Source organism: Mirounga angustirostris, unplaced genomic scaffold (assembly GCF_029215605.1).
Source record: "Mirounga angustirostris isolate CCGP_5_RB_7025 unplaced genomic scaffold, mMirAng1.0.hap1 SCAF_17, whole genome shotgun sequence".
Taxonomy (NCBI): domain Eukaryota; kingdom Metazoa; phylum Chordata; class Mammalia; order Carnivora; family Phocidae; genus Mirounga; species Mirounga angustirostris.
In genome coordinates this window covers 45,778,941-45,803,112 of record NW_026991725.1, presented here as the reverse complement: position 1 = coordinate 45,803,112, position 24,172 = coordinate 45,778,941, and the positions used below count along the sequence as shown (strand labels likewise).

The 24,172-nt window shown below is 60.1% G+C and overlaps 1 protein-coding gene across 4 annotated transcripts in view; it reads right to left on the bottom strand.

Annotated features, from left to right (window-relative positions):
• Positions 1 to 24,172, bottom strand: part of PITPNM3 (PITPNM family member 3) — a 74,820-nt gene that overhangs the window by 30,692 nt on the left and 19,956 nt on the right. Inside the window, exons 1-3 of one of the 4 annotated variants that reach the window (XM_064582558.1) lie at positions 20,662 to 20,995; positions 20,442 to 20,549; positions 8,248 to 8,295 (exon numbers count right to left, since the gene is read on the bottom strand). In XM_064582558.1, the coding sequence (XP_064438628.1) occupies positions 8,248 to 8,295; positions 20,442 to 20,549; positions 20,662 to 20,848 (343 nt within the window). In that variant the 5' untranslated portion in view covers positions 20,849 to 20,995. Of the gene's footprint in view, positions 1 to 8,247; positions 8,296 to 20,441; positions 20,550 to 20,661; positions 20,996 to 24,172 lie in introns of those variants that run through there. The other 3 variants (XM_064582559.1, XM_064582560.1, XM_064582561.1) reach the window with 3 other exon arrangements.

Sequence of the window (24,172 nt, the reverse complement as noted above, 5' to 3'; positions counted from 1 at the left end):
AGCCTGGCGGCGACGCGCACTTCCAGGCTGCAGTTGCTACCGATTACCACCGTGAGCCTATAAACGAGCCGCAGGGAAGACGTGAGGGTCCCGCCGTCTCCCGGGCACCGTGCCCTCCGCGAGCTGGGGCTGCATCCTGCGCCTTGGGCCCCCGCCACGCTCCGGGCAGCGAACCGATGCTGCATCCTGGCCACCTGGCTCGGCGGGGACGGGCCTGGCAGGGCCCTCAGCACCCCCACGCCTTCCCCGGCCAATGGGAAGAGCCTGGCTTCATTTCAGTGTGCAGAGCCAGAGAGGTTTGGCAGGAGGGGAGGCCTCGCCCGCAGACCTAGATCCTGCCCCCCGAGGGCCGGCTAACAGGACTGGAGGCGCCCCCCGGGGACACGCACCTCTGCAGACACGTAGAAAGGCAGCCACGAGGCCCCCCTGCCTGGGCCTGGCCCACAAGCCTTCTGCTTTTCTGCGAACCAGACATTCCCCCCAGGGTAACTGAGAACACTGGCGCTGGCTCGCCCACCAGGCCCGGCAGGTTCACTCCTCCCTGTCTCCGCTCATGCCGAGCCTCTGCCGGCAAGGCCTTTCTCCCCGGGCACACCAGCAACCCTGCTCCCCTGCTCCAGCCTCGGGAAAGCCTTCTCAGACCTACTTAGGCAGAGATGGTCACCTCACACCGTGCTCGGCTGGGCCTGGCTCATGCGTCCATTTCTGCATCAGACTAGGGGGGCCCCGAGGGCAGGGATCATCAGCGGCCAGGGTCTAGCATGGTTTTTGTGAAAACCCACTGCAGGCAAAGATCCCAGGGTGCACGTGGCCTGTGAGACATGTCCATGCTCGTCAGTCCCTGGGAGAAATCCCGTTTAGGGAAGCCAAGTCTACAGGGACGTGCGTCTCCTGGAAGGCCCCCGGGGGGCTGGTGTCCGGGAACCACGGCGAGCTCTGGGCCTGGCCTGGGCCTTATCCGTCCTCCCCTCCGCGGGCTTCCCCAGAGCCTCTGGTGACGGGAGCGGCTGGTGGGGTCCTGGGAGGTGGGGAGCCCAGGGCCTCGTGGGCGGGCTGCCTGTTTCTCCCGACGTCTTTGTTTCTGCGGGCACAGCCCTATTCAGGCGGGGTCCCTGCGGTGCCCAGGTTCGGGGTGGGGTGCGCCCACGGCTGTTTCTGCGACCATGTCCTGTGACCGCAGCGCCCGCCCCCACCACCCTGCCAGCCTGCCCAGCTCCCCGGCCTCCTGCTGCCAGCTGGAGAGGGGAGGCTGTATTCGCTTAATCACAGCCTTGGAAACGCAGATTGTGACCACCCTTCTAATTACCCAAGTGCCACACTGTCCCTGACACAGAAGCCGAAGTCAACACCCATGCGCTTGGCATGCCAGGCAAGGCGTCCCCGGCTCGGCGGAGGGGCCCTGTCTCCGTCTCTGCTGCCTCCGGCCGCGGGACCCACGAGGGCCAGAGGCTGGGGTGCCCCTGGCTAAGGCCGGCCGCTCCATCCCACCAGCCCCTGCAGGCCCCCACCTGCCGCTTGCGCCCCCAGGCGAGCAGAGCCGGGCCCAGCTCGCGACCATGCGTCATGCCCTGAGAGCGACCCCATCCTCTGCATGCACGCACGGGCGTAATTCTGTGGACGAATCCCGAGTCTCTGCTGCCTGCTCTGAGTGGGATGCAGGACGTGGACCAGGAGTGTCCGGGAGGAACGAGAGCCTCATTCCCCGCAAGCGGTGTGGGGGGGGATCCGTGTCCTTGAGCCCCCAAGTGAATGCACGCAGACAGGCACACACACGGGGGACAGGGGTGGGAAGAGCCGGGGATGAGGATGAGCACCCCCGTCAGCGAGGTTTTGTTTGGATGGGGGGACAACAGGTGACCGTTCCCTGAACTCCGCGCTATTTTCCCATTTTTCTCCGGTGAGCCCGATTTCCTTTGGCGTAAAGCTATCTGTGAGTGTAAGCATGTGTCACACTCAGAGGAAGGACACTTTCAACAGCCGCAACCCCTGACTTCCCAAACACACACACCAGAGCGCAGGCCTGCCCTCGGGAGCTGGGGGCTGGCGAGGGGACCCGAGGGCGTGAAAAGGGAAGGACGGCGTAACCGTGAAACTCGAAGCGTGAATCAAAATCCTGCGTTTGGGTCACAGAACCAGCTGGACACCACGGCGGCCTCCTGCTCCGCTGGCTGGGGCCCAAACGCGTGTCTGGGAGCCCGAGGACCTCAAGGACACGGGCCTCGGCTGGGCAGGGGGCCGCCCCCACGGCCTCTGCGTTGCAGGCTCCATGGCCTTCAGTGCAGAAGGAGGAGGGCACGTTCCTGCAGCTCAGGCCACTCTGGGGGCTCAGATGGAACCCAGCAACCAGGCAGGAAAGCTGCGGGAAGGAGGCCCCCGCCTGGGGAGGAGCAGGCTCGAGGGGACGTGGTGGCCCACAAATGCCCAGGAGCTGCATTTGGGTCACGGGACCGTCCCGGAGGGAGGCTGTATGAGCAAGTTGTGTAAGTGGACGCTGGGCAGGTGGACGCTGGGCAGGAACTCCAGGCACGGTGGGCTAGGTGGACCTTGAGGTCCCTGCTGTGACAACTTAACCCTTTCAAGGTCAGGGCCCAACCCCATCAGCCTGGATGCATCTGCTAAGGAGGCTCGACCCCCGGTGGCTGGTCAGGCCCCCCCAGAGGCGCTGGCCCACACAGAGGCCTGACCACTGCCCCGCGGAGTGAGCCTGCGGGCGGAGGGGGAGGAACCGCCACGGAGCCCACCCGGCCCTGCTGGGAAGCGGGCACAGAGACAAGGAGTCATCAGCTGCTCCCACCGGCGCATGCCTGCACGCTAACCCCCTGCCACGTCCAGAGAAAGGACAGGGCACGGCTTTTATGCGTGGCCTCCGAACCCCAAACCTAGGGATGCCCACCGAAATTACTCCGAAAGGCCTTTTTCTCACCTCCCAGATGGGCTTTCCCGCGCTGCCCAGGGTGTGGGGAAGCAGCCCCTCCCCTGTTCACGGCTGGAGTCCGCGGAGGGCAGTTTGGCAACGTCACCAGAAACACCCAACGCCCCGGACGCCCCGGGACCAAGCCTCGTGCAGACGGGTGCACGCAGGACACCAGCCACGGCCGCGCGGTCATGCTACAAACACGGAAAGCAATCTGTGCCCACCGCGGGGGCCGGGGAGACAGTTAACACCAGGTGAGACAGGACACGCCTCCAAACGCACTGAGAAGCTGATAACCCCGACAGGTGACGATCGCCCGCGAGGAGCAGGGGGCAGAATGCGCTGCGTGCGGCGTGCCTAAAAATGCATACAAGCGGGTATTTATGGAGACGTCCGCGTGTGCAGGGAGTATGTCATCACCGCCGCGGGACAGGAGGAGGGCGCGTCACCTGCGTCCTTTTAGAATTCACGTGGTCGCCGGGCACTGCCACTCGGAAGTCAGGTTACAATGAGACTTTCCTCAGAGCCCGTGGAGCGGGCTAACTTCCTTTCGGAGACACTGCTTGGGTTTCTTTGCCTCTGGGGAGCCTTGTGGCCATGCTTCCTGGTTTTTGTTTCCAGAAGCTCTTTTGTTCCCAGGAGAAAAGGATTTGAGGAAACGGATTCTCTCCGGCTGAAAAGAGACCCCAGCCCCCAGCCCAGGCTGAGACCTGCGCGGGGTGCCCTAAGGGGCCCAGACCGCCAACAAGGGGCTGCAGAGCGGGACGCACGGGACCACAGGGTTGGGGCTCCCACGTGCCAGGGCCATGGGGTGGGGCACTCGGCTGCGACCTGCAGGGCTGGGAGCCGCCCAGGCCTGGTCTTGTGCCCCCGAGTTCCACTAAATCTGAGAATGTGGTCCTCTCACCGGGCCCTCCTCCAGCCCCGCGTCCACACAGACCTTCCTTCTCCTCTGGAACCCTGACCAAGTCACGGGCTAGATTCTACCTACTCTACAAAACGCTGTGCTATGTTCCCACACCAGCTTCTCCTCTGGGCTTAAGCACTAGGCTGTAGAATGGTTTTCAAACCTTCTCCATCTCACCACAGGGCCTTTGCACGTTCTGCTCCCCAAGACCCGACTCTTCTTCACATTGCTGTGTCCAAATATTCCCTCCTGAAACCTCAGGGGCCCTGCCCCTGGGGGCGTCCATCCTTACTCTCCTCCCAAAAGCACTGTGGCTCTTTCTTCCAGGACGAGTCCTCAGACTTCCGGCTTCGTGGTCACTTGACCTGGCATCTCCTCCATCCCCAGGCCGTGAGGTCCTGCAGGGCTGGGACTGGGTTTGCTTACACTCCATTTTATCCCCAAAGACCATCCAGATGCTGGCATCTAAAAGATGCTCATGAAATATTTTTCAAACAAATGAGCGAACAAATACCTTGTTCCCACTTTAGACCCTGTAAGTGTCAGAAGCTGAGGATGTCCCCAGCAAAGCAGAGATGCCACACAGACTCGCACGGACACACACACGTCCTCGTGCACTCACACGCACGTGCACACGCCTCAGCACTCACACGGCAACGGGCCTTGTTGAGCACAGACGTGCACACACGCAAGAGGAACGCTCCCCAGGCGGCCGTCTGCCACCCTGAGCTCAGTAAAGCCGGCTAAATATAGCCTGTCTGCAGCTGTGCTCAGCAAGCTGCCCACACAGGCCAGGAAAAGACACGTTACCGGGCTGGCGGGGGGGCCGTGGGGAAGGGCGGCCACGGGCAGGGGGCTCCGGGCTCTGCAGGGTGGGGTACTGGTGGGGAGGGCGGCTGTGGGCAGGGGTCTCCGGGCACCGCAGGGCAGGGGGGCCATGGGGGGGTGGCCACGGGCAGGGGGCTCCGGGCTCTGCAGGGTGGGAGTCCGGCAGGGAGGGTGGCCGCGGGCAGGGGTCTCCGGGCACCACAGAGCAGGGGTCTGTGGGAGAGGGCGGCCGCGGGCAGGGGGCTCCAGGCTCTGGAGGGTGGGGGTCTGGCAGGGAGGGTGGCCACGGGCACACCAGCGGGGAAGCCCTTGGTGGTGGTCCGGGCATCTGAGCTGCTGGTCTGATCGCTGGCCCCAGGCCCCAGGCAGTGGGACGTGAGGTCAGGCCCACACACAGTGGGGGTGGGTGGTGCTGGACGGCCACACAGCTTCCACAGGTGATGAGACCACGGAGCCAGGCTCAGTCAGGACGCAGCCCGAGACCAAGCGGGGCTCCGCTGGAGGCCAGGGCGGAGGCTTGATTGGGACGGAGACCGCAGGTCAGAAGGAACCAGGACTGGCAGTCAGTCTACGGTCGCGTCTTGGTCCGGGCACAAGAGAAAGTTCAGAGTCCCATGCACCGCCTACAGCCTCTCCACAGGGACGCACCGAACGCTCCAGCTCCCAGCGAGCTCCTGGGGAAGCCACTGAGCGTCTGTGCGCTCCTTCCAGGACTGGGAGTGGGAGGGCCGGGGAGGGCGGTGGGAAGGGTGGCCGCAAGGTCGTGCTGGGGAGGATGGCGGGTGGTCTGCCTCCGTCGGGAAGGGCTGCCGTGGGGAAGCTGGGAGGCAGGGAGGCCCGCGTGGAGGGCGGCGTGGAGGCCCGTGGAGGGCGGTGGGTCTGGGAGAGAGTCAGAAGTCAAGCAGGACCTCTAGTTCCTGGCTTGAGTTTGTGGAAAAGGTGCCTTCACTTTGGACGGAGGGACAGGAACGACGCTGGGGGGGGGGGGCAGCGGATGAGTCGCGGCCCCTGCGACCCATGCCAGGTCAGCCATGCCGGAAGCTGGGGGTGTTTGCTGGGCTTGGAGTGAGAACTCGGCAGACAGAGGAGACCCGGAGGCACAGACAGCGACGGAAACCAGAGAGCGCTAAAGCGTCCGCGCTAACGGGGCTCCGCAGACTCCACGTGCACGCGTCCCGGGCCCCCTGTCCTCGGCCCCCCAGGCTCCCTGGGTTCCCTGAACGGAACAATCTGGGTCCAAATAACGGGCCCAGGCAGAGGCGCGGGCTGCCGGGCCGTCTGCAGCTGCAGGATGAAGGTGGGCGCGGTCCCCAAGGAGGAGGAAGGATGCCTCACGCCCACGCGGGGGAGCCGGCCCAGGACACAGCTCTGAGCAGGGACAGCTGAGCGGCCGCAGGACCCGCAGAGCCCGGGAAAGACAGAGCTGCGTGCGGTCCCGAGATGCATCCCCACACCCGCACCAGGCGTGCCCATGGCCAGGCTCGTCGGAAAGCCAACCACACGTGGGGACCGTGAGTGCGTCCCACGTGGGAGGTGTGGCCCCTCCGCCCCGCAGCAACCCTGGGAAGTAGGCCTTACGGTCGTCTCTCCACAACGGAGAAAACGGAGGCTCGGAGACGTTAGGGAGCTCGCCTGGAGCGGCCCGGCACAGAATGAAGGAACAGGCCTCAAACCCAGGCCCAGCTCCCTTCCAGCTCAGAGGCTGGGGCAACAGCCCCAGGACTTTCTGAGTCCTGATCCCGGGTAACTCGTCCCAGCCCCCTCTTTGTTTCCAGCGAGGTTTCAAAACCGAGTAGAAATAATCGAGAAGACCGCGCTCAGGGAAGAAGGCCGCGGCCGGGAAAGCACATCACGACCGTCACGGACTTGCACTCTGCCGATTCCGGACCACGAGCAAACAAAGCGCCACAGACGACCGCTGTCGTTTCAAAAGCAAGAGCGCCCGAGCGCCGAGCTCCGTGGACGGCGGGGCCCAGCGGGTAAACGGCAGCACTGCCAAGGGGCCGCGTGCCCGGGGAAGGGCGTTCCGTGCTGGAGGTCTCGCCGTCCAAAGGCTGGCGCTAGACTCAGCCCACCGGCCCCGCCACCACGTTCCCGCGCGTCCTTCCTGAATAAGAGGATCCTGAAGGCGCAGACTTGCAGGACAGCCTTCAGCACAGAATTCCGACGAAGATCTATACCACGGCTTAAAAACAAAGAGACTTTGCTTCCTCTTAAACACGTTTTTTTCAGTCCGGTCCAGAAGCGGCAGATGTGGGGTCAGCCCTGCTGCTTTCCCTCTGAGGCGGGCCCTCCCTCCCTTGCTGAGGGACGTGGCCAACACCCCCCCCAGCGATGGGAGGTCTGACATGGGGGGGGGGCGGACTGGCGGGGAGAGACGCCCTCCAGGGGCTGGCTAATTCCCAGAGATGAACGAGCCTTCCACCTGCAAACACCCAATCTCGTGGTCCAACCACCTCCTTCACGCACAAGCCAACCCTCCCCTGCCCTCAATCCCCCCAGGACGGACTGCAGACACCCCCACATTTCTCAGAGTCGCCGCTCCTAAGCCATGGCCACCTTTCCTGTGGAAAACACTACCTGGGCTCCAGGCTATGTAGCCCCATGCTCCATCCGTCCCCCACTCCGGGGCTGTGCACCCCCATGCTCCGTCCGACCCGGAGGCCGTGCACCCCCGCTCTCCGCCCCTGCCCCAGGCCAAACCTGGTGCTTCCCTGTGGCCCTTCCTCTTGGGAAATGTGAATGTATTGATCTCCCCAGGTCTTCACTCAGCCACCTCTGTAGGCTAAAATCTGGGTGCACATTCAGACACAGCCCCGCTCATGCTGAGCTCCGCACACTCGTGGCCTGAGCTTTGGGGGTGCCCCCGACAGAGGTGCCCCTGACGGGCCTCGTCCACACCTGCCCCTGCGTGCGGAACACCTCCTCCGCACTGGCCCCCACCGTGGGAATGCAGACACCCTCCTGCAGCTGAGGGGTGGACGAGCCTGGGGGGTGGGTGGGCAGTGTGGGCTGAGCCCCCAAAGCTGCAACCACAGATCCAAACAGCAGGAGAGGGAAGACAGGGGTTCTGAGCCCCAACTTGCACCTTGACCCTCCCCAGCCCCAGCCTGCTGAGAAACTCAACACTGCCAACAGCGGACACATGGCTGAGACGGCCCATCAAGTCCACCCGAGCGTCCAGGGAGGACGTCCTCAGATCATGGTGTCGCCCACGGACACTCTCCCAAGTGTCCCTGGGTCAGGCCCTGTGGGAAACCCGGAGAAGCCCCATCGGACGGACGTGAAGGTCAAGGAGGACTTGGCGGCGGGCGGGGAGGGTCAGTGTCTGTGTCACCCAAAGAGCCTTGTCTCAGAAGCTCGAAGGCTTTGCACCCCATTCCCGTCCTGCCTCTGCCCACAGGCAAACGACACACGAGGCTTTGCGGGGTCCCATCCGCTGTGCTGGGCTCAGCCTCCTGGCCCACCGCCCCGAGCTGCCTGGCAGGTGGGAACTCGGGACCCCAAGCTCAGCTCACAGGGCAGGGAGGGGCCTGGGCCCAAGGAGGCTGGACCCACCCGGGGGAGACAAGCGTCCGGGGGGTCAGGCTTAACTCACGCTGCTTCTCCTGGAGGGCGCTGGAGGTGCACGGGGCGCTCCCGTCTCCTGCAGAGAAACAGAAGACACATGAGTGGACTCCCATCACTGTCGTGGACGCTGGGGGCCGTGTGGGGCTGCTGCCGGGCCCCTCTCGGAGCTGGGGGTGGGCAGAGGTCTCCCACCCCTCCTGCACCACAACACAGGGAGCCAGGATCATGGGGCCTGGCCTCTGCCGACCCAGCCAAGGCACCACCTCTGCCCCCAGCCTGGGGGCCGCCGGCCCTTCCCCCATCCCCACACTGTCGGTCCCCAAGTCCTGTGGGGTCTGCCGCCAAGACCTGGGCCCCACAGTGTCCATCAGTGTCCCCACGCCTGGCACGGTGCTTCTCAGCCGCACACGCTCCCCATGTGCACGACTCCGGCCGAGCTCCGTGGACCATGGAAATAGCCTCCCCCATCCAAGAGAAGCCGTTCTCGGCAATTATGAAAGTCACAGAAACTCCGCATTGACAATGTGGGAAACACTAACAGACATAAAGAAGGAAGAAGTTATCTCATGATCCCGTCACGGAGAGAAAGCTGGTGATGCCCTCAGGCCTGTCCTTCCAGGCTCTTCCAGACGCATCGTCAGGGCCTGCCGAGGTCACATCTGCAGGGCGGGCGGGGCCCCTGTCACTTGTCCCTGAGCTGCCTCCCGGAAGGCATCGCGGACCACAATGAAGCACAAAATACACTTTCTGTACCTCACGTTCGAGCATAAGCGATTCCCCAACCAAGTCACAACACCTGTGAACATCCTCCCAGGGCGTGAGAAGAACGTTCTGCAGGGGATAGATCATGGCTGACTTTAAAACGACCATGCTGGAGGGAAGATGCGAAATCCCGCCATCGCACTTACGCCCACAACCAACATCTCTGGGGTTGAAGCTCTTTGTGCATTTTTAGTGACTTCCCTGAAATCACACAGCCACGGAGGGGAAGCCGGGTCCACGGCAGGGAAGGGTGGGCCCCGGCCCGCACGTCCCCCGGGGACCCCTGCTCAGGCAGAGGCTGAGCTCTCCGCCTCCGGTCACCAGACTCACACCTGGACGCGCACTCTGCCCGGTCCACTCTCCCGCCCGCGGGCCCACAGCTGCTCCCCTTCATCGCAGCCTGAGCCTGGCAAGCGAGCCTCTCGGGAAAGTGGCCCCTGGGTGCCTGCTCAGCCTTCTCCCACCCCAACGGCCAGCACAGGGCCGGGGTCAGCAGAGGCCGGCTCCCTCCCTCGAGCCCACTGCTCCTCCACGGGATCGCTCAGAAAGGAGACCAAGCCGGAGGCCCCAGGAGCCCCCAGACCCAGCCGGCCAGGCCCCTGCCCGCGGGGGCCCAGGCGGTCAGTGCTCACATCTAGCCCACCAGCTGAACGGCCCTCGGCTCTGCCCTCTCTGCGTCTGGACCAGCTGAGGGACGGCAGAGAAGTGGCCCGACCAGGGCTTGGGGAGTGAGGTGGCAGTTCCAGGTCCCTGGGGCAGGACCATGCCTGCAGATCGCAGCCTCCTGAGCAGGTCAGTTCCCTGAAGCAAAGGTGTCTGCCGCGTCCCCAAAGACCCCCGTTCTCGAAGGCGTGGTTCAAAGCCCAGAACGCCCTTTCCAGGCAAAGTGACTCTTCCCTGCCCTGCAGAACGCAAGGAAGCTCAGCTGGGAAACCCTGCACCTCCCACCAACCATCCAGGGGCTGACGGCAGCCTGGAGCTGCCTCCCCGCGAGTGAAGCGCCCCAGAGCACCTGCAGCCCCTCCCCTGCCCACCAGGGCCGCCTCCTCAGCTCAGGTCCTCAGGGAGGCCCAGTCCACCGCCTCCCTCCCCTCCGAGGCCTGGACCTGAGTGCTCACAGAGGCTGCCAGGACCAGAGAGGGGAGCCGCAGAGCTGGGCGCAGGCTCCCACTGACTGGCTCTCGCTGTGTGACCTAAGGCAGGTCACCCTCCCTCTCTGGGCCTCGTTCTAGCACGGTGGCCCAAGCTCTCGGGTCCCCGTGCACACTCAGGTGCAAACACCTGTATGCAGACACTGGGCCCTCCTGTGCTAGTACGTGGCCCCTGGGCAGGTCACTCTGCGTGCCTCAGTCTCCGCCCATAACCTGGGGAGCTGGTGCTGCCCCCCTCAGGGGGCGTTCATGCGTGGAAAGCCCTGAGCACACAGCCAGGCGCACGGCGAGCGCTCAGCAAGTGGGTCCTATCTGCTTCCCGACTCCCAGCGACTGGGGCAGGATGTGTCCCCGTGTCTGTCAGGATCGCGGGCAGAGGACGAGGGACAGAGTCACGGTCACGCTGTGCGGGGCTCAGGCCAGAGCCTGGGTGCGAGGGAGGTCAGGGGCCCGGCCTCACAGAGGAGCCCGCTTGCAGCATGACAAGGCGGCCATGGCGGCGGCTTCCCCATGCTGAGCCCGCAGATGCCGCAGGAGAGAGGAAGACCACTGCCAGGCCCACAGGTCAGGCAGAGACCGGTGTCCCGTCTGAGCCCCATCAGGCCCACAGGGACGTCAGCTCCCGCCTCCCAGAGACACGGGGCCCAGCGTGGACATTAAGACCCTCCCGTGCTGAACGCCTTCCACATGCCCAGAGTGGAGGGAGGGGCTGGGGGGGGACACGGGAGGCCCAGGGGGGACTCATTCCCACCCAGGGGCCCCGGGGACGCGTGTGGCACAGCCACGATTAGACGGTGCCCCCTGCGCCGCGTCCAAGGAATCGCGGGGCTGTGGCAGAGCCTGGCCTGGGCGGGAGGCCCATTTCCCGGGGAGGAAACCGAGTCCTGGAGAGGCAGAGCCCAAAGCCAGTACTTTGGACGGCTGCTCTGCCCTGAGACGCCCTGGGGAACGTGCCCCTGACCCCGGCCCTCCCCCACCCAGGCCTCGTGGGCAGGTGCAGGGGAGGAGACATCCAGGGAGACAGGGAGGGGGCGGGAGGCAGCCCCAGTGCACGTTCTCTCCCCATCCCACCTGGCTGCACTTACAAAACACAGGTTTGAGGATAAAATTACTCAGATCTGGGAACACTGGCCCCCGACCCAGGGCCCTTCAAAGCTTTGGCGGCAAGCCCTGAGCACAGCACACATGCAGGGGCGTCCCCTGGGCACCTACCACGTGCGAGGGCATGGAGCGGAGGGACAGGCCGGTCTGACTCACGACCGTCCTGTTCTCGCACCAGGCCCTAGGGGTGACTCGCCTGGGCAGTTTCTGAGCCACTGACATCATAAAACACTTTCATTACCAGAAACGGAGCAGGACTTGTATCCCGGGCAGGATTTCAGTGGCCGTAATGCCAGGTAGGGAGGTGGAGCGGGGCTGCAGAAGCCGGGGGCCGGGGAGCAAGGGTGCAGAGCTGGAGGAAGCCAGGAGGGGGGTCCCTGCAAGCCAGGGTCCCCAGGACACACGTGGGTCGCCTGGGAGGAGGGAGGTCAGGAGGGAAGGCAGAGCCAGCCCCAGGACCGTGGCTTTATGGCTTGCCTACTGCGTCCCCACCTGCTCAATCACCGAGCTTCGGCTCAGAAGGATAAAGTCGGTACCCAATGTTTACATCTGGCCCCTCCAGACACCCCGGTCTGCCGGGGGCTCGTCCCATGACCCCTGCCCCATCCCATGACCCCTGCCCCATGGGGGCTCCTGGGATGGCTCAGGCAGTGTGGACGGTGCTTCCTCCAGGCGAGGGGGTGTCCCCAGGGAGGCTGGGCTGCCCGATGCTGGTGTCTCCCGTGGTGAAGCCTGAGCCAGGCATCAAGGGGCCTGGAGAGGCCACGGATCCGACCACGGGGCAGGAAGGAAACGGCCGCGGGAGGAGGTAAAGCCTGGAGCCCTCCCTCTTCCCTGGCAGGGCTGAGCCCCGGCTTCTGCCCTTCCTGCCGGGCAGGCTCCTCAGAGGAGGACGACGAAGCAGCACAGCTCTCGCTGCCCAAGGAGACCCCACTTGGCCTCACGGCCACACCTCTGTCCCAGCCTTCTCCAGTTTGCAAATTGCTGGAAGCCCCAGCAGACAGGACGGGCCGTGCAGTGGGCGGAACGCAGTGCAGGGCCCCGTCTCCTCCCCACGGATGCGGTTTCCCCTCCCCACCCCCTTCCAACAAACCAGCCCCCTTCCCCCCCGGGATGGAGAGAAGTGTTTCCACCACATACCTGCCTCACGGAGGCGGGGGAGCATTCGGACAGCTGGGGCCTTGGGGAAGAAGGAGCTAGGCACCCTCCCCCCGCGGCAGCCAGGAGGGCAGAGCTGACGCCCTGGGCTTTGCCAGCCACCCTGGAAGCAGAGCTGAGAGAAAGACCCCCACCCTCCTGCTCAGGGCGCCCCCCGCACATGGAGCCTCTAGCGTCTGCTGAGCGGCAGGGTCAGGACTCCCTCATGACCTCTCACTTGGCCCCCTGCACCCCTGCACACATTCCCAGGCCCTCCTATAGCCTTCTTGTTGGCTTCCAGAATGAACTTTCTAGAAAGTGCTCCTGCTTGAACCACCCCATGGATCCCCAGAGCACCCCCGGGATGGCCCGGACTCCTTCCCATCCCAGGCCTTCAGCTTCAGCATCCCCTCCCCACCGCTCACTGTCCCCAGCCCCGCACCTCGCACCCTGACTTCAGGCAAGAGGAACCCTGTGTGCTTCCCCCATCTCCTTGCTGCTCATCCCTCCTCTGCATCTCTGCACCTGCAGCTCCTTCTGCCCGCCTGGGGCCCCCTCCTGGGTCTGTCCAGAGCCCAGCAAGGCCTCCTGGCCCTGCATGTCCCTGCTCACGCTCCATGTCCCACGGACCCCACTGTTGTGAGGGGTCAGCCCACTGGGCTGTGTCTGCCCACCCCCTCTGCAGCCGTCAGCGTGTCCCCAACTCACCCCAGCACGGCGTGAGTACCAGCATGTGTAAGCCGAATGCACAGAGAGGGAGGAAGGCGTGAATGTGCCGTGAGCCCCTCCCTGCTTCGGGTCCGGAGAGGCAGGGCTGTACGCAGCAGGCTGGTTGGCACTGCACACAACAGCCCCCCTAAGCCATACGGGGCAGGGCGGAGGCGGTCTGGGAGAGGCTGGGCCTCAGGAAGGCTCCCGGAGAAAGTGCTCACAGTCAGCAAGCAGCCACCTGGCAGCTTTGGCCAGAGCACCGGATGAGCAGGAGAGGAGGGGGAGCATGGCCTAGAAGTGAGGACTACAGAATGGAAGACGGCCTTGGGATCGGTCTGACAGCCCCCTACAATCCGTGGTGGGAGCCGGCCACGGCTGTTTGATTCCTGCGACCATGGTGAGCTTACTAACCCCGGACAATTACATCGGCTGAAGGGAGGGTGCGAAGCCCACTGATGGCCTCCGTGCCCAGCTGGGGGATTTACCCTTCACTCCTCAGACAAGGAAAACCCACGTGCCGGCCTCATCACAGAATGAAGTCACTGGGTTTACAGAACACTGGGGCTGAACAGAAATGGTAAACAGATAACATGATCCAGGCTTTTTCTCCTGCCCCAAATCCCTAGAAAATGACACCAAATATTTTCCTAGGAATTGGTCTTTAGTGGTACTATAAAATAAGAAGGGGGTGTCCTTGGCAGACCAGACACTGTCAGGCCAAATCCACCAAGAGGTGGACAGCAGAGAGAACGGATGGGGGGAGATAGGGCTGGTGACAGGGTTTGCAGAGCCCACACAAAATGAAAACGTGGGGACCTTTGTTCGAAAGTACTAAGAATTTTAAGATGGCAACAGCAGAGCATAAAATCAAGTGTGAGACCCTTGTCAGCGTGGAGCTTCGTATGACTTCGAAGGTCAAACGTCCCTAACGCCGACTGAGGAGAGAGGAAGCCATGACCTGCATCCTGCAGAGGAAGGAAGCCCTGTGGCCAAAGGCGGGGCAGCTCGGGGGGAGAGCAGGCTCCTCGATGGAAAACCCAGGAGCAAAGGAAGCTTTTGCAACTGCCTGGGCGTGCTCATCCTCCTCCCAATACCCGCTTGTACCGAGCAGAGGCATCTGCCTTCAGGTGTGGGAAAGGCTGAACATTTGAGGAACGGGACACCCTGGGAAGCTAAAAATACCAAGAAGAATAAACCAGAAGCTAATATCACCCAGGAGCATGTTCTACCCTCCCCGATACTTAGATGACAGTTGTTTGCAATAAACAGACACATCACATCACCCAGCAATAGGCTGGGATGGGGGAAGTGCGACTACTAAGTCAGATTCACAGACAGTATCATCCAGTATCACAGGAACACCGACAGCGTGGAAGAAAGATGCCAAACTCAGTGACTGAGGGAGGCGAGTCCAGGAAAATGGATCTGCAGACCCCTTGGCCAGCTGGTGGCATCATAATGAATGGCCCTCAGACTTCAACAATTGCCATAAGGACCTAAAGGGTAGTTAAAACACATTCAGTGAGTCTGGGAGGGGCTCAAAATCCACGTTTCTGACAAGTGTCCAAGTGATGCTGATGCTGTTGGTCCAGGGACCACTCTTTGAGGACATTATCTAGACACAGGTCATAAGCCAGAGTCTGAGAGGAACGATGGGGAAAATAAAATAGCTCTCTGGAAAGGCAAAGGCAGAGAAGGTGGTTGGGGACACCTGGGCAGTGCCTGCTTCCCTCCTGTCAATAAGAATGTGGTCTTGATGACACCATTTGTTCCTAAAACAAGACTGTAAGCAGTCCCTTAAGTGATAGCTCATCGACTGTTAGTATAAATAATTCTGAAAGACATATGCAAACTCTGAGCATAAAAGATTAGCAACATGGCAAGGACCAAGTGGAATATAGCCCAGGAATACATATGAAAATCGATCATAATAATAGAAAACAGGACAAAACCCACAGGATCATCTCAATAGATGCAGAAAAAGCATTTGGCAAAACTCAACACCCTTTCATGATAAAAGCACTGATCCAACCCAGAATCAGAAGGAACTTCCTCAACCAGGTAAATGACAACTACAAAACAAAACAAAACAAAACAAAAAACCAGCTAGCATCATATTTAACAGAGGAAGACCAAAAACTCCACTGAAGATTGGGAACAAGACAAGATGTCAGCTCTCACCATTTCTATTCAGTATTATATTGGAGAATCTAGCCAGGGAATTCAAGCAAGAAAAGGAAATAAAAGGCATCCAGGTTGGAAAGGAAGAAGTAAAACTACCTGTTTGGAGATGACATGATCTTGTATATAGAAAATCCTAAGGAATCCTCCCCCAAAAATAAACCTAATAAATGATTTCAGCAAAGTTGCAGGATACAAGATTATACACTAAAATCAATTGTATTTCTACATACTTGCAAATAATCCATAAATGAAATCAAGAAAATAATCCAGTTACAATCAAATCAAAAAGAATAGAATACTTTGGAATAAACTTAACAAGTGCGAGACTTTACCCTGAAAACTACAAAAACATCACTGAACGAAATTAAAGAACTAAAGAAACAGAAAGACATCCCATGTTCATCGATTGGAAGACTAAAATTAAGATGGTGATACTCCCCAAACTGATTTACAGATTCAACACAACCCCTATTAAAATCCCAGCTGGGTTTTTTTGCAGAAATTGAGACACTGATTCTAAAATTCACATGGCAATACAAGGAATACAGAATAGTCAAAACAAACTTGCAAAAAAGAGCAAAACACATGGACTCCTGCTTCCTGATGTCAAACTTACTACAAGGGCACAGTAATCAAGATGATGTGGTGCTGGCCTCAGAGTACACACATAGCTGTGGAATAGAATTGAGAGTCCAGATATAAATCCATATGTTCCTGATCAATTGACAAGGAAGCCAAGACAATTCAAGAATTGTCTTTCCAGGGCGCCTGGGTGGCTCATTCGGTGAAGCATCTGCTTTGGGCTCAGGTCAGGATCCCAGGGTCCTGGGATCAAGCCCCATATCTGGCTCCCTACTCAGTGGGGAGTCTGCCTCTATCCCTCCCCTCTACTCATGCTTTCTCTCTCTCGCTCTCGCTCTCTCTCAAATAAATAAATGAAATCTTAAAAAAAAAAAAAAAAAAAAGAACTGTCTTTCCAATAAATGGTTCCAGTACAACTGGTTACCCACAGGCAAAACAATGAAGCTGAGCCCCTACCTCACACTCTACATAAAAATGAACTCAAAGTGGATCAAAGACCTAAATGTAAGAGCTAAAACTATAAAACTCTTAAGGAAAAACAAAAGGTAAATCTTCATGACTTTGTATTAGTTGATGGTTTCTTAGATATGGCCTCAAACACAGAAACAATAAAAGCAAAAATAGATAAGTTGGACTTCATCAGAATTTTTAAAATTTGCACTCTAAAGGGTATTATCAAGAAAGTGAAAAGACACCCATAGAATGGGAGAAGATATCTGTAAATCATATAACTGATAAGGATCTAGTATCCACAATATATAAAGAACACTTACAACTCAACAAGAGAAAGACAAACAACCTGATTTTAAAATGGGCAAAGGATTTGAGTAGACATTTCTTCAAAGAAGATGAACAACAATGAATAAGCACATGAACATATGCTTATCATCATCCGTCATTAGGGAAATGCAAATCCAAACCATAATCATATGCCATGTCGCACCCACTAGCATGGCTATAATCAAACAATAGACAATGACAAGTGTTGACAAGAACGTGGATTAGTCTGAACTCTGGTACAACACTGGTGGGAAGGGAATGTGGCAGCCCAGCACTCCCAGTCATGGGTGTGTGCCCAAGAGAACTGGAAGTGTGTCCCCACAAAAACCTGTACATGAACACTTACAGCAGTGTTACTCATAACAGTAAAAAAGTGGAAACAACCCAAATGTCCACCAGCTGATGAATGCATGAACAGTATGTGGAACTATTATTCAGCCATAAAATGGAATGACATTCTGGTTCATGCCACAGCACAGATGAGTCTCAGAAACACGATGCTAAGGCAGACAGCAAATACAAAAGGCCACATATTGTTGGATTCCATTTATATGAAATTCGAGGGTTTTGAGGAGGGAAAAGTGGGGAGTGACTGCTGACAGGTATGGGATTTCTTTTGGGGGAGATTAAATGTTCAGGAATTAGGTAGTGGTGATGGTTGCTCAGATTCATGAATATACAAAATATAAAGAAAGCATTGAATTGTATACACTTTAAGAGGGGGGATTGTATGGTATGTGAATTATGTCTCAATTTTAAAAGGAACTTGGCAGGACCTGCTTTCCTTGGACAATGTTAATAATGGCAGCCCTGTGCTTCCTGAGATCACTGGACTCAAGCTCGCTCCTGTTCTGTGCCATAATCTCACTTAGGGGTCTCTGGCTAATTAGCCCACACTGAGGTGCGTGGGGTCTATTTCCATCCACTTCTAACCCACCAGGAGACTCTGAAACTTAAAAGAACAGGAAGATAGAGACCTTACAAAGCACAGAATGAGTCCATGGCACCTATGATATATATCAGGTTGTTACGGAAAAAAACCAGAGGGCACGAAAATGAAAAGATGATTGCTTAAAAAAGAAAAAAAACAACAAACTCCACAGAAGAGCTGAGCAAAGGAATGGCAACAACTGGAGAAGACAGGACCGGTGAGCTACGGATGGGGTTAGAGCCGAGGAACATTTCTAGAGCCCAGCAAGGACCAAGAAATAAGAATAGGACGGGCAAGGTGAGACCCAGGTCTGGCATGTCTCTAAGGTAAGTCTGGAAGGGGAGAGAGAGAAAGAAACACCTCAAGAAATAATAAAAAGAGAATGTGTGTGTGTGTGTATACACACAAATATGCACGTATTACATACACTGCACTGTATATAGATATGTGGATACATTGTATTATATGTTATATACAGAGTGCATGTACATAGTATCTGTTAGGTCTTATTATATAGTACAGATTGTGTGTATATCATATATATTATACATCACGTGCTGTCAGGAATGCGGAGAACGTGAGAGCGCAAAGCAGCTTCAGGCGTCTGGGCAGAGCCAGGCAGGAGGCTAGCGAACAGCTGACTCAGGAGCCCCAGGCAGAGGTCATGGCTGAGGCGGACTTGGACTCACCACTGAGGGCGGTGGAGACTGCCCAGGCTGGTTTCGAGGGCAGCCTTCTCCTGAAGCGTCCTCAGGGCTTCTGCCGCCCAGAGTCATGCCCGGGTCTCCCTCCCGAGGCCCCGCGCTCCGCGTCCTCCTACACGGGATGACCGTGGCCAGGACCCTGCTCCTCCTTGGCTGCCGGAGGCCGTGCCCACACTGAGCACGGGGGCAACCCGTGTTGTGGCTGATTAACGGCTGGCCGGTGAAATGAGTGCGTGTGTTCTGCTCTGTGGATGAATCACACCGTCCCCAGGGGCTGGAGACACAGCAGGTTCCCTCTCCTCACCCTCCCCTGCTTCCCCCTGCTCCCCACTGCCCACGGGGAGGAAATAGCATCAGCATCATAGCCCTGACCCAGTGCACCCCTCCCAGCGAGCCCACCAGGTGCTTGCCAGAACTCACTCGTCCTGGGCTTATGATGACCCGGGACGGAATGCACTTGGCAAGTCCTGACTCAATCCTCACAACACTCAAACTAGCCCTGCTCGGCCCACGAAGAAACAGAGGTACCAGAGGTACCGTGAGCTTGCCTGGCGCACAGAGCCAAGTTCGTGCATGGAGAGTGCCCCAAGCTCTCCCTCCGCTTCCCTCCCCCTGCCCTCCCGGCTCCTCTCCTCGCCCCTCCCCAGCTCCCACTGTGCTGAGTCACATTCTCTGGGTACCAGGGGGCGGGGTGGGAAGAGGATGGGCCCTGAGTGCAAGTCTGGGCTTGTCTTATGGCTACTGAGCACTGTCCTGGGGAAGCGGCTGGAACCCATGACCCCTTCTGGGCCCCTCCAGGGTTTGGGGTGAAGGCAAGAGCGGGCCAAGGGTCCGTCTGCAAATGCGCAGCTGTGACAATGGGGGTGTTGCCTCTGGAAGAGCCCTGGGGACCAGACTCGGGCCTGCCCTTCCTGGGAACATGCCAGTAGCCCAGGGCCTTTCTGTTAAGACCTGACTACTCTGCAGAGGCCCTGAACCCTGCCTCGGTCCAGCTGGGGATCAGGACAGGACGATCTGAGCACCATGCTGCACCAGCTCGAGGACCTCGGGCAAGACACAGCTTCTGTGAGCCTTGGGTTCTTCCTCTGTAGAATGAACAGCACCCCTGGCGCATCCTTTCCTCAGGACGGCTCTTGGGCATAGGGAGAGCTCCAAGCCAAGGGGGCGGAAGGGGCTCGAGGGAAGCGGCTACGGGCGAGACGCCAGCACCGAGTCAGCCGCCAGCAAGACGGCCCTTCTCTTGGGCTGGGCCAGGACTATCTCACGGAGTGCCCAGCCCGTGAGTGAGGAATGACGAGAAATGAGGAAGAGGTGCTATATGGGGTGGGAGGAGGGACGGGGAAAACTAGCCTGGGGACAACACATACGCAGTGAGCACCCTGGATCCCCTGCGGGGTTCTAGATCCCCAACTTGTTCCCGAGTGACCTTAATCCAACACAGCCCCTCTCTGATTATACGGCCTTCCCTGCCCCTCAAAGCCTGGCTTCCCTGACCCCTCTCCCCCTGGGCCCAGAGACCCTCCGCCCAAGCCTGACCCCTTACATCTTGTCTTGTCCTGAGTCACCGTCACAAGGCAGTGGCCCCAGGTGAGGCACCTTGGTTCTGCCTCCCGAACAACACAGTAGGTGGTCAACAAACATTTGGTTAGTGATGCGAAATGGCCAAATGGGCAGGATGCCCGAGAGGATGGGCCTGCTCTGTTGATAAGCTCCTGGCCCAGCTGGCCTCCACGAAAAGCCTCATGGATTAATCCCCAGCCGCACACCCTTCTGCAACCACTCAGCCGCTGGAGGTTACAGTCCACCCTGCTCCCCTTTCCGGTTCCTTCCCAGAGGTACCTCCGCTGCCACCCCAGCTTAACCAGCTCTGCCCACACCACAGGCCTGGCTGTCCAAGGAGCGTGGCCCCCGCCCCCTGCCCCTAGGAACGCGTGCCCCCGGGTGGTCATCCCATGGACAACGGAAGCTCAGCTGCTCCGCACAGAAAGCCCCGCACGAGAGCCAATGGGGGTCCCTGCAGGGCACAACGTTCAGGGACCGTAGATTCAAACAGGGGAGGCGCCCAGAGAGAAGCGAGACTCCTCTAGAAGACCCGCGTTCTAGCCGCGGTCGCCCACACTCCGGCCCCCCGGCAGCACGCTCCTGCACCCGCCCCAGGCACCCAGAAGCAGAGGCTCACCCTGATGCTCCTCCAGCTTCCCCATGGTCTCCATCTGCTCCGCCAGGTCGTTGGAATTCCACTGGCTCATCCCGATGAGGATGGCGTTCTTCCCTTCAGCCACCTCCTCTGTGGGCGGAAGCAGAGCCGGGCGTGAGCACGCGGGCTGTGTCCAGGGGACCCTACCCACGGAGGCCGACTCCCGCCACTGAAGGTCTGTGTTTGTGGACATCCATGACACCTTCCGGAAGCTTCCACCGTGAGCAGGCATTGCTGCTAAGCCCTATGGGGCCCCCACAGGCTGCGGCCAAAGAAAGGAAGGAGGGGACGGCAACGAGAGAGGCTGAAAACCCCATTCGTGTCTCCATTCCTGCCACAAGAGTGGTATTTCCTGAAAGGAAGTGTGTCTGAAGGAAAAGGAAAGCCATGCCCCTAGCTCGCGGTTTTTCTTTGGGTAAGTTACTTGACTTCTCCGAGCCTCAGTTTTCCCATCAGAAAAATGGGTGTGGCAAGGTCCAGCCCGCAGAGCTGCCATGAGGACTCAACAAGGTAATGGGGTAAAGGTCTCAATGCATAGGGAGTGCTGGTTGATAAAGACAGTAAGGTTATTCCTCCACGTGAGAAGGGGGTTGCCACCGGTACTTGGAGTTTGAGTGGGGCAGGAGCAGCTCTGCTGTACCTGGGAGAGCAGAAGACATCTGGCTCTGAGCAAGCCTTGAGCTTTACAGAACCCTCTTGGCTCTCACGTCTACCTTAAGAACCCAGTAATGCCTCCATCCTCCCCAACAGCCCCCTCAACCCCGTCCCCATCTGTGCCCTTCCCCAAAGAGCTCAGGGATTGCTCCGAAGGAGTCAGTGGGGCCATATTCCCCAACCACACTGAGCACAGGCCCCTGGGTCCCCCACGTCATCCGGTGCAGTCCCCTGTCCCAGAGAGGGGCATTTCCTGTAGAACAAACCCACAGGCATCCGCTGGCCCTGCTGTCAAAGGGATGGGCCTTCCTGGTGAAGAGCGCTGTGGGTAGACATTAACGGGCCGGTGAGGAGAACCCTCAAGCTCATGACAGCCGCGAAACGGGGGACAAGACCCATTTCTCTGCCCAAGATGGTGCCAATATGGCGGAGCGGGAGCGTGGGGAGCTGTCCAGAGTTCTGACCATTCCCGCCCCCACTTCCTGCTGGGACACATGCTCCTGCCTGGCGAATTCGCCCAGCTGATGCGTTCAACCACGCTTACAAATGCTCACTCTGCACTGAGACCGTTTAAGTGCTTCACAAACATCCCCCCACTTGATCCTCCTAACAATCCCCCAAAGGTAACGATCATTATCACCTCCGTTCTATAGACTCGGAAAGCAAAGCTCAGAGCAGTTCAGGACCTTGCCCAAGGCCACCGGCTAGACCCACGATTTAAACCCAGGTGCACTGTTTCAAGAGCCCTCCAGTCCCGACGGGCTGCCCTGGACATCCTGTGTCGGCTGCCCAGCCCCCCAGCCAGGCGCCACACGTATGCCCTGACCATTCCCCACGTGGGTGCGCTCCATCCGGGCGCACATCGACTCCTGTAGGCAGCGCTGTGCTCTGGGCAGACCCCTGGCCGGATTCCAGTCCAGACCCTGCCCCACGTGTCCCTCAGCTGTTCCTGTCCTCGTATGTCTTCCATGGGGCCCTGGTTCCACAGCCCTTCGCAGCAAGCTGTCCTGAGGACAAAGGATGAGGCCCTAAATCCGCAAAGCTGCAGGGGCCCACGTGCGGTCAGAAAGTTTCAGGTGGCGCTGCCCTGGGGAGCAGGACTGCCAAGGGGTTAAAAACTCAGCTCTGGGGTTCGACGGACTCTCTTCAACCCTGGACGCACCATCTGCTGGCTCTCGCACCTCGAACGGTAACGTGTGTTTACGAACCTCAGTCTTTCTGTCAAACCGCATCGCGGCGTCACGGGCTGCCCTGGGCTTAGAGGAGGTCAGGAAGGTGTCTGCGGGCTTGACGACCACAGGGCAGAGCACGGGCCTGGAGAACAGCCCGTGAAGACAAGAGCACACCGCCCCGACTCTCCGCTGCCGTCTGCCCCGGGGCGTCCCGTCCGAGGGGCAGGCGGCGTGGGCAGGATCGGCCTGCGGCCCCCTTGCGGGCCTGGTCTCCCGGCTCGGTGTCCCAAGCACACAGCTGTTCACCTGCTCGTGCAACCTTCACTGCTCACCGGCCGGGTGTGGCGTGAGACATGACCCCCATCCCACAGGAGTCCAGTTTTGTGAGAAAACACAGCGGAGGGTCGTTCTGACGCAGTAGGACAATGGGCTAGGGCTCCTGGCCCAGGGCCGGGCATCCAGCATCACTTGTCTACACATCCAAGTCCCGCTTCCTCCACAGAGCTTGAGCAGCCCCCGGGCTGTGTGCGAGGCGGTCAGAGCCCCCGGGCCCCCAGGGCTCAGCGCGGAGGCCCCCTCCTCTCCTGGCCCACGATCCCCCCCCCCGGGGTTTGTGCGAGGCGGTCAGAGCCCCTGGGCCCCCAGGGCTCAGCGCGGAGGCCCCCTCCTCTCCTGGTCCACAGCCCCCCCGGGCTGTGTATGAGGCAGTCAGAGCCCCCGGGCCCCCAGGGCTCAGCGCGGAGGCCCCCTCCTCTCCTGGCCCACGATCCTCCCCCGGGGTTTGTGCGAGGCGGTCAGAGCCCCCGGGCCCCCAGGGCTCAGCGCGGAGGCCCCCTCCTCTCCTGGCCCACGATCCTCCCCCGGGGTTTGTGCAAGGCGGTCAGAGCCCCCGGGCCCCCAGGGCTCAGCGCGGAGGCCCCCTCCTCTCCTGGCCCACGATCCCCCCCCCGGGGTTTGTGCGAGGCGGTCAGAGCCCCTGGACCCCCAGGGCTCAGCGCGGAAGCCCCCTCCTCTCCTGGTCCACGGCCCCCCCGGGCTGTGTATGAGGCAGTCAGAGCCCCCGGGCCCCCAGGGCTCAGCGCGGAGGCCCCCTCCTCTCCTGGCCCACGATCCTCCCCCGGGGTTTGTGCGAGGCGGTCAGAGCCCCTGGGCCCCCAGGGCTCAGCACGGAAGCCCCCTCCTCTCCTGGTCCACGGCCCCCCCGGGCTGTGTATGAGGCAGTCAGAGCCCCCGGGCCCCCAGGGCTCAGCGCGGGGGCCCCCTCCTCTCCTGGCCCACGGCCCCTTGGTCTGTCTCTTCTTTCCAGCAAGCGCACCATCCTCACAGACTTGCCGCCGTGTCCCTGTGCTTGGCGTCGGCCCGCCCCATGCAGCTCAGCTCTCACCTGTGCCCCCCCAGGGCTCCCCCCATTCCTCTCAGGCTACAGCAGTCTCTGCCACACTGTCCCCCACCACCCACAGCAGGCCTCGCTCTGGCCATGTGCTCCGCTCCTGCTCACTCACTCTCTGGGCTCAGGACCTCTCCGTCCCCGTGGGTCCTTCTTGTGTTCGTCCTTCTCCGTCTGGGTCTCTCTCTCAACAACCCCTGGTTCACTCCTGGGGAGCCGCCCCCCCTCACTCTGCTTTCTGGAATCTTCCATGGCCTTCTCGCGCTCTCTGCCCCCACCCACCCCTCGACCCGCTTTCTCCCCCTCCCTGGGCCTCCCCTCCGCCTGCTCCCAACACTCAGCCGGGGCATTTACTCTGCCAACAGTGGGCTCCTCCCCGAGAGGACACACACGCGTGCACACACACCAGGGCCCTCGTGCCGCTCTGTTGGCTCTGCGTCCCCTCACTGTGGTATGTGCCTCCTGGCAGGGCCCACGGAGGCCACGAAGAGCTGGTTGGA